The sequence below is a fragment of the Arvicola amphibius genome, chromosome 4 (assembly GCF_903992535.2).
Source record: "Arvicola amphibius chromosome 4, mArvAmp1.2, whole genome shotgun sequence".
Lineage (NCBI taxonomy): Eukaryota > Metazoa > Chordata > Mammalia > Rodentia > Cricetidae > Arvicola > Arvicola amphibius.
The window spans coordinates 47,396,054-47,414,779 of NC_052050.1; the positions used below are offsets into that span (position 1 = coordinate 47,396,054).

The 18,726-nt window shown below is 37.2% G+C and overlaps 2 protein-coding genes across 2 annotated transcripts; both read left to right on the forward strand.

Annotated features, from left to right (window-relative positions):
- Window positions 1-414: 414 nt before the first annotated feature.
- Window positions 415-1,353, forward strand: LOC119812007 (olfactory receptor 1468-like). The gene has a single exon (XM_038326299.1). The coding sequence runs from the start codon at window positions 415-417 to the stop codon at window positions 1,351-1,353; it is 939 nt and encodes a 312-aa protein (XP_038182227.1).
- A 5,402-nt stretch (window positions 1,354-6,755) lies between these two features.
- LOC119812300 (olfactory receptor 1468-like) lies at window positions 6,756-7,694 on the forward strand. Its single transcript, XM_038326864.1, has one exon. It carries the CDS (start codon window positions 6,756-6,758, stop codon window positions 7,692-7,694), a length of 939 nt encoding a protein of 312 aa, XP_038182792.1.
- The last annotated feature ends 11,032 nt before the right edge of the window (window positions 7,695-18,726 follow it).

The following is an 18,726-nucleotide window of genomic DNA, read 5'->3' on the forward strand; positions in this document are numbered from 1 at the left end:
GACATACACATCTGAGTTTGAATAATTAATCTAAGACATTGGAGTATATGTATTTTTGAAACATATAAAATTATAAGAACAAAATTATCAAATTATTAATAACATGAATATACAAAATAAAATACAGCAAATTACAAATGAACAAATAACTGTTGAGCCAGCAGCAAGAGAAAGAAACATTAGTACATCTGACTTTAAGTAGAAAATGCATAGATCTATGTTGAAAAGGATCAGAAATAGAATGAGGTTAAAAAGAATTTGACAATAAAATCATTGATGATTATATTGATTACCAAGATTTGGGGTATATAGTTACTATAATCATTGTCAAACCTCTTTTTTTGTAAAAATATATGTTCATTTTTAATTTAAAAGGATCTTAATATTTTCTCCTTAGGATACTGGATGATAAGAATGAAAATGAAAAACCAAACTGTCATCTCTTCCTTCATCTTTCGGGACCTGCCCATACTCCCAGAGGATCAGCCGCTGTTCTATGCCCTGTTCCTGTCCATGTACCTCACCACCATCATGGGGAATCTCATCATCATTATCCTCATTCTACTGGACTCCCATCTCCACACACCCATGTACTTCTTTCTCAGCAACTTGTCCTTCTCTGACTTCTGTTTTTCCTTTGTCACCATGCCAAAGTTGCTGAATAATATGCAGAGCCAAGTTCCATCCATCTCCTATGTAGGTTGTCTGACACAAATGTACTTTTTCATGGTTTTTGGAAACATGGAAAACTTCCTTCTTGTGGTCATGGCCTATGATCGCTATGTGGCTATCTGCTTTCCCCTTCATTACACCAGCATCATGAGCCCCAAGCTCTGTGTGTGTCTGGCACTGTTGTCATGGGTAATTACTATGCTACATTCCATGCTGCACACCCTACTCCTGGCTAGATTGTCATTCTGTGAAGACAATGTGATCCCTCAGTTTTTCTGTGACATATCTGCCCTTCTTAAGTTGGCCTGCTCTGATATTTTTATTAATGAACTAATGATATTTGTCTTGGCAGGGCCCTTTATGGTCATCCCATTTTTACTTATCATTGTGTCCTATGTAAAAATTGTCTCCTCCATCCTAAAGATTTCATCTGCTCGGGTTATCCATAAGGTCTTCTCCACCTGTGGCTCCCACCTGTCTGTGGTGTCACTGTTCTATGGGACAATTATTGGTGTCTACTTATGTCCATCAGCTAACAACTCTACTGTGAAAGAGACTGTCGTAGCGATGATGTACACAGTGGTGACTCCCATGTTGAACCCCTTTATCTACAGTCTGAGGAACAAAGATATGAAAGAGGCCCTGCTAAGAGTCCTTTGCAAGAAGAAAATCTCTTTATAATGGCAACACTGAAAGTTTTACTTAATTTCATCTAGTAAATATATTGATGCTAATATTATAAAATATAGTACAACTAATTTATTCAAGCCCACACAAAAGACCATACTCCATAATAATTTCATTTGCAAAAGGGTATTTTGCAAAGTAGTTCAGTAGGGAAATATTAAGATCTGCAAAGGCTAAGTAACACAAAAAAGCCAGACTCATCAGAATTATACCTGACTTCTCAATGGAAACTCTGAAAGTCAGAAGGTCCTATATGGATGTTCCTCAGACACTAAGAGACCACAGATGCAAGCCCAGACTATTATACCCAGCAAAGTTTTCTTGTCCTGTTCTTCAGTACACATAGACAGTTGACTGATATAGTTTAAATTTTCCTGAAAGATTGTATAAGTGTCCAAAATCTTTTAGCAGGTAGACAATCATGTTGGATTGTGATGCTATATGTGTAAACCATCTCAGTGTGTGTGATTTTCCATAGTTACATTCCAGTTGCACTAAAAACAACTGTAGGATGGTTTGGAGAGTTGGATTGGTGAATAAAAGTAAGAATAACAGCCAAAATTTTCAAAACTACCCATGTTTTGTGTAATTTTTTCTTCTATGAAATTTTAAGTCATTAACAATGAAAATAATGCCTGGTAACTTGGGGTGCTTTTCTAGTCAACTACTTCATTACTCCCTCCAAAAATGTAGAATCCAGTAAGGCAGAAGCCTGTTCATTACTTGAGCAGTCAATGAGTATACTTATTTCCATGTTTTTACTTTCCTTGTAACTGCATGTGCAATTAGAGACTGTACTTTTGTTTCCTGGCTGCCCAGACCCAAATAATCACACTTAACTATATTAATTACAACACTGTTTCACCAATGGCTCAGACATATTTCTAGCTAGATCTTACATCTTAAATCAACAACTTTCTAGTCATCTGTGTATCTCCATAGGTTGTGGCTTACTGGTAAGGTTCTGGTGTCTTTCTCCTTCAGCAGCTATATGGCATCTGCCTGGTTCTACCTTCTTTCTCCATGCATTCAGTTTAGTCTTCTTTCCAACCTATATTATGTCCTTCCATAGCGCGAAGCAGCTTCTTTATTAACAAATAGTAATAAGACATATTCATAGCATACACAGGGGAAAACAACACCATGCATATGTTTATTTCTTTTGTTTGCTGTTATTCTTTAAATTCTACCTTCTCCTTGGTGTAGGAAGGAGTGATCAGTGACAATAATTGCTCTCCACTAGAGATGGTTGAGGTAAATGGTCCTAGGAAGAGACTTGGCAATTACTATGTCATTAATGAGTTATACAGTGTCTGGACTCCTGAGAGATACAGGGACCCTAAGGCCCAGGAATGACTACAGGAGGATGTGAGTAGGGATGGGCAGATAGGTAATGAGTAGAGAGGCCACTAGTCCCTGTGTCTGTAAATAAAATGAAGGTGAGCGGGATCCTAATCCTGAAACTTTGACTCAGCTTTAGCATATCTGGGTACATTCAGAAAAATAAGCACATGTCTTGTTGCCAATCCACATGAATTTCAGGTGCCATGCAGGACAGTTTTCCAGGTACAGTAGCATTCTTCTTTTCATTGTCTCCCAAGATTTTATCACACTGTGAATATTTCATGGTCATCATATAACAGCTTTAGTATTGAAGGTTTCATTACAATTACTCATTATGTAGTTTTCTTTCAATACCATGCCATTTAAATCCAAGTAGTACTGTGAGATAGAGTTCACTGCCCTATTGCTGAATAGTTTACAATAGTTTCCACTGTGGGATATTTGCAAACTCTGAAGATGGTCCTACTGAAGATGAAGATCCATTTTATCTGTACAAGTTAACAAATCTCTGCTTCAGTGTTTATATCTGTGAGTGCTCCGAAGTGCAGTCCATTAATAAGGACATATCATTTAGGTCCTAATGTAAAATGATACCCCAATAGTCAAAACCAGTCTTTCTACCTAATCCAAGATGATTTGCAGGTATACCAACTCTTAGAAACCTATACCTTGATATTTCCTGGTGCTTTTTAATTTGAGAATGGTGGGCTTAACATATAAGTTTTTTTACTCCATTATCCTATCATTGGTGACAGTTGATGGTGATTTCTCTACTTTGTGATCTATGTACACAAGCCTCCATAACACAAAGCTACTATTAATTTATAGAAAAAGCAGAAACTGGGGGTGTTAGCACATACCTGTAATCCTAGTGTTCAGGAAAGAGTCAGGGGTGCTGCATGTTAGAGGCTACTCTTGTGTGTGTGTGTGTGTGTGTGTGTGTGTGTGTGTGTGTGTGTGTGTGAGACAGAGAAAGAGAGAGAGAGAGAGAGAGAGAGAGAGAGAGAGAGAGAGAGAGAGAGAGAGAGAACATTTGAAAACTGTGTAGAATATTGGGGACTCTGAGAAGAGTGGAGGTTATAGACATTATTTAAGGCAAATTGCAAAATTTTTCTGTACTGTTTTGCCCTTTTCCCCTAATTTTTTCATCTGACTAAATGAAGCTTATATTATGAAGTGTTAATTGTTTTAGGCAAAATCTGCTCATTTTAATGACCTCTATAGAATATATTATTACAGACTATAATATGTCGAAATTGGTATCGGGTTTAACCCATTTAATGTGTAAATCAGCCATCCCAGAGAGGATGGTCTAGTGAGGAATAACTTAAGTGAACATTCCAAAGTAACTTTGTTCCTTATTTTTTATAATTTATAAAATTTTTTTTTGAAAAAAAAAAATTTTATCGTATTTGTTTTCTGCAAATGACATTTTGTGGATTAAAGCGTATGTATATGACTTGGGGTTGTCAGTATTATGGACAGTGATGCAAATGATTAGCCCTCACAGTGCAAACATACCACATTAGGTCTCTGAAGCTCATTAGAGTGTGTGAAATTTAATACTAACATGTCAAGTTTTTCACTTGAAATTGAGAAATTTCTACTATTGAAGTTGAAGAACTATATTTAGCTTTGAGCAAAAGGCAAAAATATTTCACTGTGCGAAGTAATACATCATGACATGTCATAACAGTATTAAGAGATTTATAAAATTGGTAAATAGCCAAATAGAGTGGTCATATAAGACCTCTAATACATACAGATTACAATTGATGTGGAATATCTTAAAGTAGTGATTAAAATAATAGGTGCATTGGATACTTATAGAATGCTATGAGATATAGACAAGGGACGTAATTAGTATGAGGAGTTAGTCAAGTTAACTGTGTATGTAATAACTAATACAATTTACAATTGAATGAGGATGGACTAAATGAAGGGGTAAAAGAGGGAAGTGAGTGATAGAAAAGTAGATGAGCAACTCCAAAAATAGAAAGGGAAGAACTTTAATCATGGCTAGAAACCGAATATGAGTGAGTACATCCCATGTTCATCTTTATGGGTCTGGGTTACCTCTCTCAGAATAGTGTTTTCTATTTCCATCCATTTGCCTGCAAAATTCAAGATGTCATTGTTTTTTACCGCTGAGTAGTATTCTAGCATGTATATATTCCACAGTTTCTTCATCCATTCTTCCACTGAAGGGCATCTAGGCTGTCTCCAGGATCTGGCTATTACAAATAATGCTGCTATGAACATAGATGAGCATATGCTTTTGTTGTATGATTGGGCATCTCTTGGGTAGATTCCCAATAGTGGAATTGCTGGGTCCTGGGGTAGGTTGATCCCGAATTTCCTGAGAAACCGCCACACTGCTTTCCGTTCACTCATGGAGACGGTGGGACAGAACTAATGGGAGATCACCAACTCCAGTTGGAATGGGACTGATGGATCATGCGACCAAACCCGTCTCTCTGAGTGTGGCCAACAGCGGGGGCTGACTGAGAAGCAAAGGACAATGGCTCTGGGCTCTGATTGTTCTTCATGGACGGGCTCTGTGGGAGCCTTCTCAGCTTGGTCGATCACCTTCCTGGACCTGGGGGGAGTTGGGAGGACCTTGGTCTTAGCATAGAGTGGGGAACCCTGATGGCTCCTTGGCCTTGAGAGGGAGGGAGGGGAGGTATGGGTGGAGGGGAGGGGAGGGAAGGGGGAGAAGGAGGGGAGAGAAAGGGGAGAAGGAGGGGAGGGAGGGGGGAGGAGGAGGGAAGGAGATGGAAATTGTTAAATATAAAAAAAAAATAAACCATAAGGAAAAAAAAAAAAAAAAAAAAAAAAGAAAGGGAAGAACTTTTTCCATTTTTTCCCTGATACAGGTTTTCTCTATAACCTTGGAGCTATCCTGGATCTAGATCTTGTAGACTAGACTGGCCTCAAACTCAGAGATCAGCCTTCCTCTGCCTCCCTATTGCTGGAATTAAAGGAATGCACCACCACAGCATAACTACAAAAGAAAAATTTTCACCCCATCACTGATGAAGATACAAATGCAAGTGTCACTATAAGACCATAGGGGAAAATATCACTTGCATATTTGAGAAAATTAAACAGTGTCTGTGTTCATAATAGCAGCTTTGTCCTTATCCTCAGAGTGACAGTGGTAAGATGAAGAATGATTCGGAAAAGAGATGATGTAACTCCTCTGTTAGAATGTGTAAATGAAGCATGTTTAAAAGAAGAGAAGGATTCAAGACATAAGAATAAGGAAATGAATTGAATCTACTTCTGTGTTCTGATAAAGACAAGAAGTAATCCTGATATATGGATATAATCTCACAGAACTGAATAGATGAAATAGGAGGAGAATGAATGGGAGACTCTGATTAATGTGTGACAGTAATCCAAGGTAAGGAAAAAATAAATGAGTCAAATTCAGAGATTTTTTACATAAACTTGAATTTCTTTTACTATCCAGTGAGAGACTGGAAAGGTTGGAGATTGAAGAATGCTTTGGAAGACAACGGAGTAAAGACATGGATTTCTCTTGTGGTTTTTGTGCTCCTGATGCCTGTCTCATATGAAGTGAAAAGAAGATTGTTAGTGAATAGTGGAGAAAACATATGTACATTACAGAGACATATACATCTGAGTTTGACCTGGAGTATGTGTGTTTTTGAAACTTATATAAAATTATAAAGAGAAAAAATTTATAAAATTTTTCAATAATATAATATACAAAATAAAATACAGCAAATTACAAATGAACAAGCAACTGTTGAGCAGGCAGCAGGAAAGAGATGCATTAGTAAATCTAACTCTACATAGTAAATGCATAGATCTCTGTTGACAGGAAGGGGAAATAGAATGAGGTTAAGAAGAAATTAACAAAAAAATCATTGATGATTATACTGATTACTGACATTAGGATTTGGGGTATAATCACTATAATCATTGTCAGACCCTTTTTGTATAAATATATCCAAAACATATGTTCATTTTTTTTAATTTAAAAGGATCTTAATATTTTCTCCTTAGGATACTGGATAATAAAAATGAAAATAAAAAACCAAACTGTCATCTCTTCCTTCATCTTTCGGGACCTGCCTATACTCCCAGAGGATCAGCCGCTGTTCTATGTCCTGATCCTGGCCATGTACCTCACCACCATCATGGGGAACCTCATCATCATCATCCTCATTCTACTGGACCCCCATCTCCACACACCCATGTACTTCTTTCTCAGTAATTTGTCCTTCTCTGACTTCTGTTTTTCCTCTGTCACAATGCCAAAATTGCTGAATAATATGCAGAGCCAAGTTCCATCCATCTCCTATGTGGGCTGCCTGACACAAATGTACTTTTTCATGGTTTTTGGAAACATGGAAAACTTCCTTCTTGTGGTCATGGCCTATGACCGCTATGTGGCTATCTGCTTTCCCCTTCATTACACCAGCATCATGAGCCCAAAGATCTGTGTGTGTCTGGCAGTGCTGTCGTGGGTATTTAACATCCTACATTCCATGCTGCACACCCTACTCCTGGCTAGATTGTCATTCTGTGAGGACAATGTGATCCCCCACTTTTTCTGTGACATATCTGCTCTTCTTAAGTTGGCCTGCTCTGACATTTATATTAATGAACTAATGATATTTATATTGGCAGGGCCCTTTGTTGTCTTCCCATTCTTACTCATCATTGTGTCCTACATACAAATTGTCTCCTCCATCCTAAAGATTTCATCTGCTCGGGTGATTCACAAGGTCTTCTCCACTTGTGGCTCTCACTTGTTTGCGGTCTCACTGTTCTATGGGACAATTATTGGTGTCTACCTATGTCCATCAGCTAATAACTCTACTGTAAAAGAGACTGTCACAGCGATGATGTACACAGTGGTAACTCCCATGTTGAACCCCTTTATCTACAGTCTGAGAAACAAAGATATGAAAGAGGCCCTGCTAAGAGTCCTTTGCAAGAAGAAAATCTCTTTATAATGGCAACACTGAAAGTTTTTACTTAATTTCATCTAGTAAATATATTGATACTAATATTACAAAATGTAGTACAATTAATTCATTTGAGCCCCACAAAATACCATACTCCATAATTTCATTTGCAAAAGGGAGTTTTACAAAATAGTTTAGTTCGGGAAGTAGACCTTGCTGACTTAGTGATGTCATCCACTACGGCGCAAGTTTGATTCTAGAAAAGAATTAGACAAGAGCCAATGTTATATCAGATTTTCATTCCTTAGATTCCTTTTTTAATTGAAAACAGATACTTCACTAAGTTCACACTCTTGTTTAGCTGTGCGTCTTTTCATCTATTTTAATCATTTATTTGATGGCATCTAACCAATGTATTAAACATTTTTTTTCTCTCACCTGGTTGGTTCTATCATAGGTCTTCAGGTATTTAGGCTCCTTGTATTTCTTCTTCCAATCAGTGTTAGGGGTAGACTTCCTCACATGGAATGGGTCTCAGGCTGGACCATTTGGTTGGTTATTGCCGTTTATTTTGTGCCACTTTTTACAACACCACATCTTGCTGCCAGATAAAAATTATAGATCAAAAGTTCTGTAGTTGGGTTTAGTTTCCTAATTCCTTCACTATGAGTCTTTCCTGGTTATAGGAGATGGCTGGTTCTGACTCCAAATCTTCTATTATTAGGAACCTCAGCTAGCATCACCCTAATTGATTTCGGGAGGTTTCTATTGCACTATATTTCTCCCTGCAACTGAATTAACTCTAGCTACTGTTGTTCCTCACAGCATTCTCTCCCTCCATACTCCGCCTACCTTATCCTGCCTTTTGCCATCCCCACCTGCACCCAGTTCAATATCTATTATATTTCCACTTCCAAGGGAGATTTATGCATCTGCCCTTGAGACATCCTTGTACCTTTGCCTCCCTGGACCTCTGGATAGTAAGTAGCCTGATTGTCCTTTACTTGAGGGTTTGTGCTAGTTGGAAAGAAAATGGACCCTAGAGTGATTGGCACTATTAGGGTGTATGGGCATGCTAAAGTAGTTGTGGCCATGTTGGTAGACATGTGGCACTGTTGTGGCTCCTATTTTCAAGTTATTCCCAGTGTTACAGTTCACATCCTGATGCCTTCTGATCAAAATGTAGATATCTCACCTCCTCCAGCAGCAAGTCTGCCTACAAGCTGCCATGTCCCACCATGAGCTTAATGGACCAAAACTCTGAAAGTGTAAGCTGCCCCAATTAAATGTCTTCCATTATAAGGGTTGAGGTGATCATGGTGTTTCTTCACAGCAATAGAAACACTAAGACAATATTAATATCTACTTAAAAGTGAATACATATCATGTTTGTCTTTCAGAGTCTGGGTTACCTTGGCCAAGCTGATTTTTTTCTAGTTCTACCCATATGCCTGTGGTTATATTTTGTTTGTGATGTAACAAATAAAGTTTGCCAGAGTATGGAGCTAAACCACTAGCTAGCCACAGAGGTCAGGCAGTGGTGGCAAGAACCTTTAATTCCAGCACTCAGGAGGTAGAGGCAGAAGGCTCTCTGTGAGTTCAAGACAACTTTGGGATTCACTTGATTGATCCAATCTCAAAAAGAAATAGAGTCAGGTTGCTCAAAACTTTGATCACAATATTTGGGAGTCACACAACTTTTTTCCAGTGCTAAGAAGGTGAAGACAGAAAGACAAATGACTGAACAGAATGAGGAATATAAATAAGGCTGGAGTAGACAGGAGGGCACTGCATTTAGTATGAGAATTTATGGAGACAGTATATTGCCTACTTTGGTTTGAGGAATAGGTAAAGGTAAAAGTTCTTTAAGTGGCTTCTTTACTTCTCTGATCTTTCAGCATTTACCCTGATATCTGACTCTGGGTTTTTATTATTAATATCAACTAGAATCCATGCAATATCTCTGCCTACAAGTACCATAATGTTATTTTCTTTATTTCTAAGTAATACTCTGTTGTATAAATACCCCACTTTTTCTTTATCCATTCATTGCCTGAGGGGTGAAAGCTATGGAATAAGGGGAAGGAAGAATTGTGGGTCCTGTAAGGGTCAAAAACACAACAAGAAAACCCACAGAATCAACTAGCCTGGGCTCATACTGTCTTACTGCAACTAAATGACAACCAGGAAGTCTGTGTGGCTCTAATCCTGACACTCTACATATATGTTGTAATGGTACAACTTCGTATTTTATGGGACTCCAATAGAGGGAGTGGGGCTGTTGTTTGTGATGCTTTTGACTACTTTGGAACCCTTGTCCTCCTACTGGGTTGCCTCACCAAGCCTTAATTTGAGGGCCTATATCTAGTCTTTTTGAAACATGATATGTTATGTTTGGTAGATATCTGTGGGGGGGGGCTCACTTTTCTGAGATGGAGAATGGGGTGGAAAATGGGTCTGGGCAGAGAGAAGAGAGGAAAAATTATTGTCAGGATTTAATTTATGAAATAATGAATTAATAAAAAATTAAAAAGAAATGAAAATAGATTTTCTCATAAGACACATCCAAAGCAGTTAGTTTCCTTCCACTACCTTTAACTCACCCATTCCACCCCAGATGCACTCCTCCTTCATTTTTTCTTTAGAAAGATGCAGGTCTCTTGGAGACAGCAACCAGATGTGACAAAAGAAGATACCGTAAGATAAGGTGAAAACCCTCATATTGAGGATGGAAAAACCAACACAATAGAAGGAAAGAAGTTCATGAGCAGGCAAAATAGTTAGAGATAAACCAGCTGTCACTGTTTCAAGTGCCACAGAAAAATCAAACATACAGCCCTAACATATGTGCAAAAGACTTGATACAGACCCGTGCTGGCCCTGTGCTTGCCATTTCAGTCTCTGTGAGCCCTGCTTAGTTGATTCAGTGGGCCAAGATCTTCTGGCATGTTCCATCCCCTTTGACTCTTTTAATCTTTCCTCCTCCCCACCCCAACATAGTGTTCCCTGATATCCTAGGAGAAAAACCTGATAGAGACCCCTAATTCAGATTATCTCTACAGAACGTCTGGGGTTCAACCTGTTGTAGGAGGCTGCTACTTAGTTCCCGGCTGCCCAGAATTCCAAAATAACCACACAGTAACAGTATTAATCAAACCACTGCTTGGCCCATTAGCTCTAGCTTCTTATTGGCTAGCTTTTACATATTAATTTAACCCATCTCCATTAATCTGTGCATCACCACAAGGCCGTGGATCCCTGGAAAAAGTTATGTCATCTGTCTCTGGCGGGGTTACATGGCTTCTCCTTTACTCCTCCTTCTTTCTCCATGCATTCAGCTTAGCTTTCTCTTACTATCTCTGTTCTGCCCTGTGTAATCCTAAGACTGTTTCTTTATTAACCAAGGTATTTACAGCATACAGAGGAGAATCCCACATTGCCTCCTTTTTTCTATTTAAATAAAAAGGAAGGTTTTAATTTTAACATAGTAAAATTACATATATCAAAGCAAGTATAGTATTTATATAACATTTATACTTTATCTTAACTAACAAAAGCTATAACTATCTATTCTTCAACTCCATCAAAGACTCCAGAGGCTATAACATTACCTAAGTAAAGAGGAAGTACATTCTAAGCAACTTTCAAAATTCTAGAATTGACAGAAACATCTTTCTGTCTGGACAGCCACACAAAGTTCTTCTGTATCATTGGAGCACCCATATTCAGCCTACAGGCCCATAGTATTCAGCAGAATTTCCCATGAAGCATGAAATTTCAAAGACAATTCTTCCTATATTGGCAGTTTGTCAGTCACTTTTTTCTGTGTCCTGCAGAATGTCTAGCAGATGCTTTCATGAAGCAGTAACAAATTTTTTTGTCTCACCTTCAGTCAACTTCAGTGGTCATTTCTCTATGGGTCCTGCATGTCCAGTTCATATAGCATTGTAGTAAAATAGGAGCAGTGGGTTGTGTTCCCACTCAGATCCGGCTAGCTTTACCTGAAATAATTACATAGAAACTGTATTCATTTAAACACTGCCTGGACCATTATTTCTAGTATCTTATTGGCTAACTCTTACATATTCATTTAACCCATTTCTAATAATCTGTATCACCACTTGACTGTGGCTTACCCGGATGAGTCTAATGAGTGTCCTTCTGTCTTAGGCAGGAGCCTCCTGGTGTCTGCCTGACTCTGCTTTCTTTCTCCCAGCATTCTGTTCAGTCTACTCCACCTATCTAAATCCTGCCCTTGTTCAAATGTCTACTAAACTTCCATAAGGAGTCTCTTTGATGCCCATCTTCCTCTTAAAGTAATTGGTGCTGCCAGGAACAGATGTGTCTCAATGCCATGAAAAGTCCTAAGTCATTAAAACATTTTAAGTGCCATATCCTAAAGGTCTCTGAAAGATTTGAAGAATACCTATCTATCTGAAATATATATGTATATATTTAGAAAACCTAAATAACATGACTATAAGCTTGACTATTATGGATGATTATCTATTATATATATATATATGTATATATATATATATATGTATATATATATATATATATTATATATCACATTTTAAATGAGCTACACAAACACAATACCTTAATAAAGAGCAGAAATACATATATACAGTATAAAAATTGACCTTAAAGTTGTATGAATAGACCAAGAAACATACCAATGCAAACTATTTATCTCTATATTATATCCCTCCTTAAATGTAAACAAACATTTATAAACAACATTTAGGGAATTTAGGTGTAGTTCTCTCCAAACTGCTTCCTTCTTTTTATTGAGTGACATAATTTTTTCTAGTTAATTTTTAATATTGATTTTTATTGTGCTCTAAATTTTCTCTGCTCCCCTCCCCTCTTCAACCCTCTTGCAAGGTCTCCATGATCCAAATATACTCAGGAGGTCTTGTCTTTTCCACTACCCATGTAGATTAGATCCATATATGTCTCTATTGGGGTTCTCATTGTTGTCTAGGTTCTCTGAGATTGTGATATGTAGGCTTTTTTGTTTTATGTTTAAAATCCACTTGAGAGTGAGTAAACAAAATAATTGTCTTTCTGTGTCTAGGTTATTTCACTCAAAATGATAGTTTTATAGCTCCATCCATGTGCCTACAAATTTCAAGATGTTATTTTTTTCTACTGTGTAGTACTCTATCATGTAAATGTACCATATTTTCCTTACACATTCTTTAGTCGAGGGTGATTTAGGTTGTTTCCAGGTTCTGGCTATGACAAACAATGCTGCTATGAACATAGTTGAGCACATGTCCATGTGGCACGATTGAGTATCCTTTGGATATATACCCAAAAGTGATATTACTGGGTCTTGAGGAAGGTTATTTCCTAATTGTCTGAGAAATCATCACACTGATATCCAAAGGGGCTGAACCAGGTTGCACTCCCCCAAACAATGCAGGAGTGTTCCCTTTACCCCACATCCTCTCCAGCATAAGTTGTTATCAGTGTTTTTGATATTGGCCATTCTTAAAGGTGTAAGATGGAATCTCAGAGTTGTTTTTTAAAGGGAACACTCCTGCATTGCTTGAGGGAATACATAGCCAGAAACTGGAAACAACCTAAATGACCTTTGACCAAAGAATGGATAAGGAAAATATGTTACATTTACACAATGGAGTACTACACAGCAGAAAAAATAACGACATCTTCAATTTTGCAGGCAAATGGATGGAACTAGAAAACATCATTTTGAGTGAGGTAATCCAGACCCAGAAAGACAATTATCACATATACTCACTCATAAGTGGTTTTTAAACATGAAGCAAAAAAAGCAGCCCACAAATCACAATCCCAGAGAAACTAGACAACAATGAAGACTCTAAGAAAGAGATACATAGATCTAATCTTCATGGAAATAGAAAAAGACAAGATCTCCTGGGTAAATTGTGAGTATGGGGATCTTGCTTGGTAGATGGCAAAGGGAAGGAGAGAAAAATGTGAGAAAAATGTAGATCTCAATAACAAAAATAATAAAAAATTAAAAACAAAAAAACACATACCACACATCACAAAAATATGGGCACCAGAACATAAAAGCAAAAGACTAATAGACTAAAATTCTCACCAAATCAAAAAGAGGCAAAAAGTAAGTTACATTCTGAGTTCATTTGGTGTTGACCTGCTTCTCATGAACATAGGGCCTATACTACAGTGATATTTGGCTAATATACCCAATGAGACGCTGTAGAAGAAAATTTGTTTTTCCTCTGTTAGCAGGTGTCAATTTCAAATATCTTCTTGGTTAGAATTAGGAGCCTGTTCCTTCTCTCGGTGCTAAAACCCAACCTGACTTGAACTTTTACATGACTTGTGTGTGATGCCATAGTCTTTGTGAGTTCACATATGTATCAGTCCTGATTTGTCTGAAAAGTTCCTTGGAGTCACCCATCACCTGTGGCTACTAGAATCTTCCAGCCTACACTTCTAAGTAAATCCCTCAGCATTGAAGTTATTGTGGAAGATACTGTCTTTTTTACTAGTGTCTAGTTTTTTTTTACTTCTGTTTAAGAATTCCCATGAATCTGAGTCCCTAGGTATTTGTCTGAGTGTTTAGAATAATTCCATTGATTAATTTGCCACTTTTTATGCACACATTTACTTCCCACACAGTGAGAAAGAATGATATAGTCTCAGTCTTCTGAATGTGGATATCCAATGTTCCAGGCACTATTTGTTGAAGAGATTGTCTTTTCCTCGTGTGAATTTTAGGTCTGCTCTAGTTTTTATTATTGCTGATTATATAGTCTATTACATGTTAAAATATTAAGTTTTCTCATGTACAGGAAAGTGATTTAATGTATATGTTAATATTATCCTTTATTATTGATCATTCCTCACCACTGAGATTTCAGTTTATGTATGATAATACCTGAAGTGACCTTGACAACCATTGACAATAATATTCCTCAAAGAATATTCATTGGAAAAGGTGACAACATAAAAGTTATATAAAGCATCTCTGTGTATAGATAGTTTTACACTCAGACAATTGGCTTCTCAGGTAACTATGTAGTAGGCTATACCACAAATCAAGACATGAAAGGACAATGAGAATATGTGATGGAACTTAGCATTCAAATTTGTGTGTGTTAAAATAGAAATGCTTCTATCTTACATGGAGCTGTTCACTGGACAGATATGCAGAACAGCAGAGAGTTATGGATGAACTGAACTTCAAAGATAAGAAAATGAATAAAGTCTAGAATAGAGGAACATTTTATACCATAGTTTATACAGACAATAAAGAGAATTAAAGGATTAAGGTAAGAGATCTAGTTCATGACACACTAGAGCATTTAATCATTCATGTGACATGAACATAGTACAACAGCATACTTTTCAAGTTCTATGAAATATCTGCATAAGAAATTTTACAGGCAAAATTAAAAGAATATGAAAGAAAATATTAAATACTGAATATTGTTCTGCCTCCAGCTTTTTTATATCATAATGTGTAGATAGCTTTTAAATGACTGTTGGCTAATAATTTCAGGAAAAGAAAAATGGCATAGACACCATCAAGCAAGAGGATCACAAAATTTTTTTAAGGTCAGGATAGGTCAAAAAGGACAACACAGAATAATTATGAAGCTAGGTGGTGGTAGCATATGCCTATAATCCCAGTACTTTAGGAGGTAGAGGCAGGTGGATATTTGTGAGTATAAGGTCAGCTTAGCCTACAAAGTGAGTTTCAGAATAGCCAGGGCTACATACATAAACATTGCCTTGAAAGACTAAAAAAAAAGAACTATAAGTGAAAGGAAGATTAAGAGATGAAGTGGATATAAAATTAATCTATGAAGAATACTAGGAGACATAAAAAAGTTTGTATTTGAAATATTTGAAGGCTTTGAGGCATCCTATGATTGTGATAAATCATCATATATTAATTTTATATATATACATTTATATATGTATAAATGTATCATTTATATATTTATAAATATATAATATTTATATATGTATCATTTATCATGTATCATTTATACATATATAAATATTATAGTGCAATCAACACAGAAATTTGGGTAAAATAATAAAATCTTGGGAAAATTGAGAATCAATGTAGTGAGGAGTCGAGCAGGCCTGCTTTTCATCCCGCCCGGCTCCCACATAGTTAGCTTAGCCCTGGAAATAACAACAAATTGTATTCATTTAAACACTGCCTGGCCCATTAGTTCCAGCCTCTTATTGTCTAATTCTCACATCTTGATTAACCCATTTCTAATAATCTGTGTGGCACTACGGTGTCTTACCGGGAAAGATTCAGCATGTCTGACCTGGTGGCTGGCTCCATTGCGTCTGACCCAGAGAGAAGAGGCATGGTGATTGTCTCAGAGAGGAGAGGCATGACGGCTTCCTGAGGCATCTGCCTCACTCCCAGCATCCTGTTTTGTCTACTCCACCCACCTGTGTTCTAACCTATCAGGCCAAGCAGTTTCTTTATTAATTAACCAATGAAATCATTAGATAGATAGAAGACACACCTACATCAAATCAATATATTTCAAATCTGAGCTATTTTATTCTCAAGCATATACCCAATGAAATATCCATCCAAGCACAAAGGCAGTTACTCAGGTATGTTCATTATGGGTTTATTCATTATAGTCAGAAAATGGAAGCAATCTAGATGTCCCTAATTGAAGAATGGATAAAGAAATCATGCAGTATATTTATACAATGCAGTATTACTCAGCTGTTAAAAAATCATAAAATATGCATGAAAATGATCCAATAAAAATATTCTTCTTGAATGAGGCAACCCAGAACCAGAAATCAAATTTGGTATGTATTCACTTCTAAATGTGTTGACAGAATTTTCTGTCCTGCTTGGTCCTACAGTTGTTCAGGCCCAAATAAATACACAGAGATCCACATTAATTATAAACTGGCTTTATAATTAACATAAAGTAGCTCAGGATTTTTATTAATTAATTCTTGCATCTTATATTAGCTCATTATTTTTGTCTATGTTAGCCATGTGGTATGGGAGGTATGGGACCTTTTCAGTGAGGCATTCTTATCTTGCTTCCTCTGTGTCTGGGTGATGACTGCAGACTGACTCTTCTTTCCAGAATTCTCCTGTTCTTGTTGCCCCACCTCTACTTCCTGCCTGGTCACCCCACCTATACTTCCTACCTGACTATTCACCAATTAGTGTTTAATGAAAATAATACAAATGACAGGATAAAAGACCATTGCCCACAGCATAAGTAGACATTAGTTGTTAAGTAAATGATAATCAAGTTACAATCCACAGACTCAGAGTTGTTATGGAAAGTGAGTGTTATAGGAGCAAAATTTGGATCTCTCTGGGAAGGGAAAATGCAATAGATTATGTAGGTAGACTGGAGACATGTAGATACAGGATCATGAGGGATCATGTGTGGGAGTAAAGATAGAGTGTGGCAGTAGAGTAATAGACAGATGAAACCTGTGTGAATTTATAGGGCAATGTGGAACCCTAGTGCAGTAGAAACTTCCTGGAATCTATGAAGGTGACACTAGTGAGAACTCCTACTAATGGAGAATACAGAGTCTGAACTGATCAATTTTTCTAGCCAGACAAGTCTCCCCGTAGTCCAATTTTATTATATTTGGTAGAGTTGTTAGCCTAAGAATTATCACAAGGACCCTCACACAACTCAAGTTGATGCAAGGACAGATGTTAGTGCTCTGAAAACTGACAGCAGGGACCCAATTGCAGGAGACAATATTTACATAGTTCATTGAACATAGAGAGGTTGAACTAGTTTAGACTTGAAAAATTTACCCCTACATTCTCACCTCTTTTGAAAAAGAACGTAATCTTCAGAGTTTGGGAAGTAAAGCCTGTACACCAATATAACCACAGAACCCTCCACCTACAATCTGTCCTGTCTATGTGGTGTGCTGTCAATAGTGGTCCAAAACTTGTGGAAGATTAAGGCAACTAAAGTTTGGTTTAACTTGAGGCCCACTCTACAACAGAAAACCAATGCCCTGCACTCTATGGATGTCCAGAAACCAGAGACTGAATAACCGAGAACAGTAGGATCAAACTAACCACCACTATCTAAACATCAATTAAATGATTCTTAATAATACTATATTATTGTACAGGATTATTTTGGCTATCTTGGGTTTTTGCCTTTCCATATAGCCACAAATAACATAAAATATCTTGGAGTAACTCTAATCAAACAAGTGGAGAACTTGTATGACAAGAACTTTAAATCTTTGAAGAAAGAAATTGTTCTTGGGTAGGCAGAATTAACATATTTTTTAAAAAATGGCAATTTACCAAAAACAATCTATAGATTCAATGCAACGCCCATCAAAATTCCAGCAAAATACTTCACAGACCTCGAAAAACAGTAATCAACTTCACATGGACTGTTGTGTGGAAGCCATGCTCACCACCTCAACTCTGGGAAATATCATGCATTACACAAACCATTTTGTCTGAGTAAACACTAAATCTGCCATGCAGTGTGCTGATCAGCCTGGAAATATCTCCATGTATGGCATTAGGAATTTGTCATGCTTTCCTTCCTGTGCACACCTAGCAGACCCGATCCAGCTTTTTTTCCAGAAAGACATGCTGAGTAGCAAGTATGCTCTCAGCTGCTTTCCTCAAAACCATGAGTAGGCATACAAATACCTGGATCCAATGTTTGTGCATGGCCATGTGGATTAGCCCCAAATGTATGGGTGTCATTTTGTATGGGGAGACTGCTCATTTCCCAGCTACTGAGACCTGCAATAATCACACTTAAAACTAAATTAATTACAACATTGTTTGGTCAATAGCTTAAGCATATCTCTAGCTAACTCTTATTTATTTATTTATTTGTTTATTTATTTATTATGAAGAAAACAATCTATCTCTTTTCATTATTCAATCCAAATTCCCACTCCCTCCACTTCTCCAATTTCTTCCACATACCTTCCAACTCCACCTCCATCCAATCCTCAGAGAAAGTAAGGCACATTACTTTGGGGAAGGTCCAATGTCCTCCCTAAAATATCTAGGTTGAACAAGCTATCCATCCAAAGAGAA

Bases quoted from the DNA above. Each gene is read 5' to 3' on its own strand.
- LOC119812300 (XM_038326864.1), top strand. From the start codon at position 6,756: ATGAAAATAAAAAACCAAACTGTCATCTCTTCCTTCATCTTTCGGGAC.
- LOC119812007 (XM_038326299.1), top strand. From the start codon at position 415: ATGAAAATGAAAAACCAAACTGTCATCTCTTCCTTCATCTTTCGGGAC.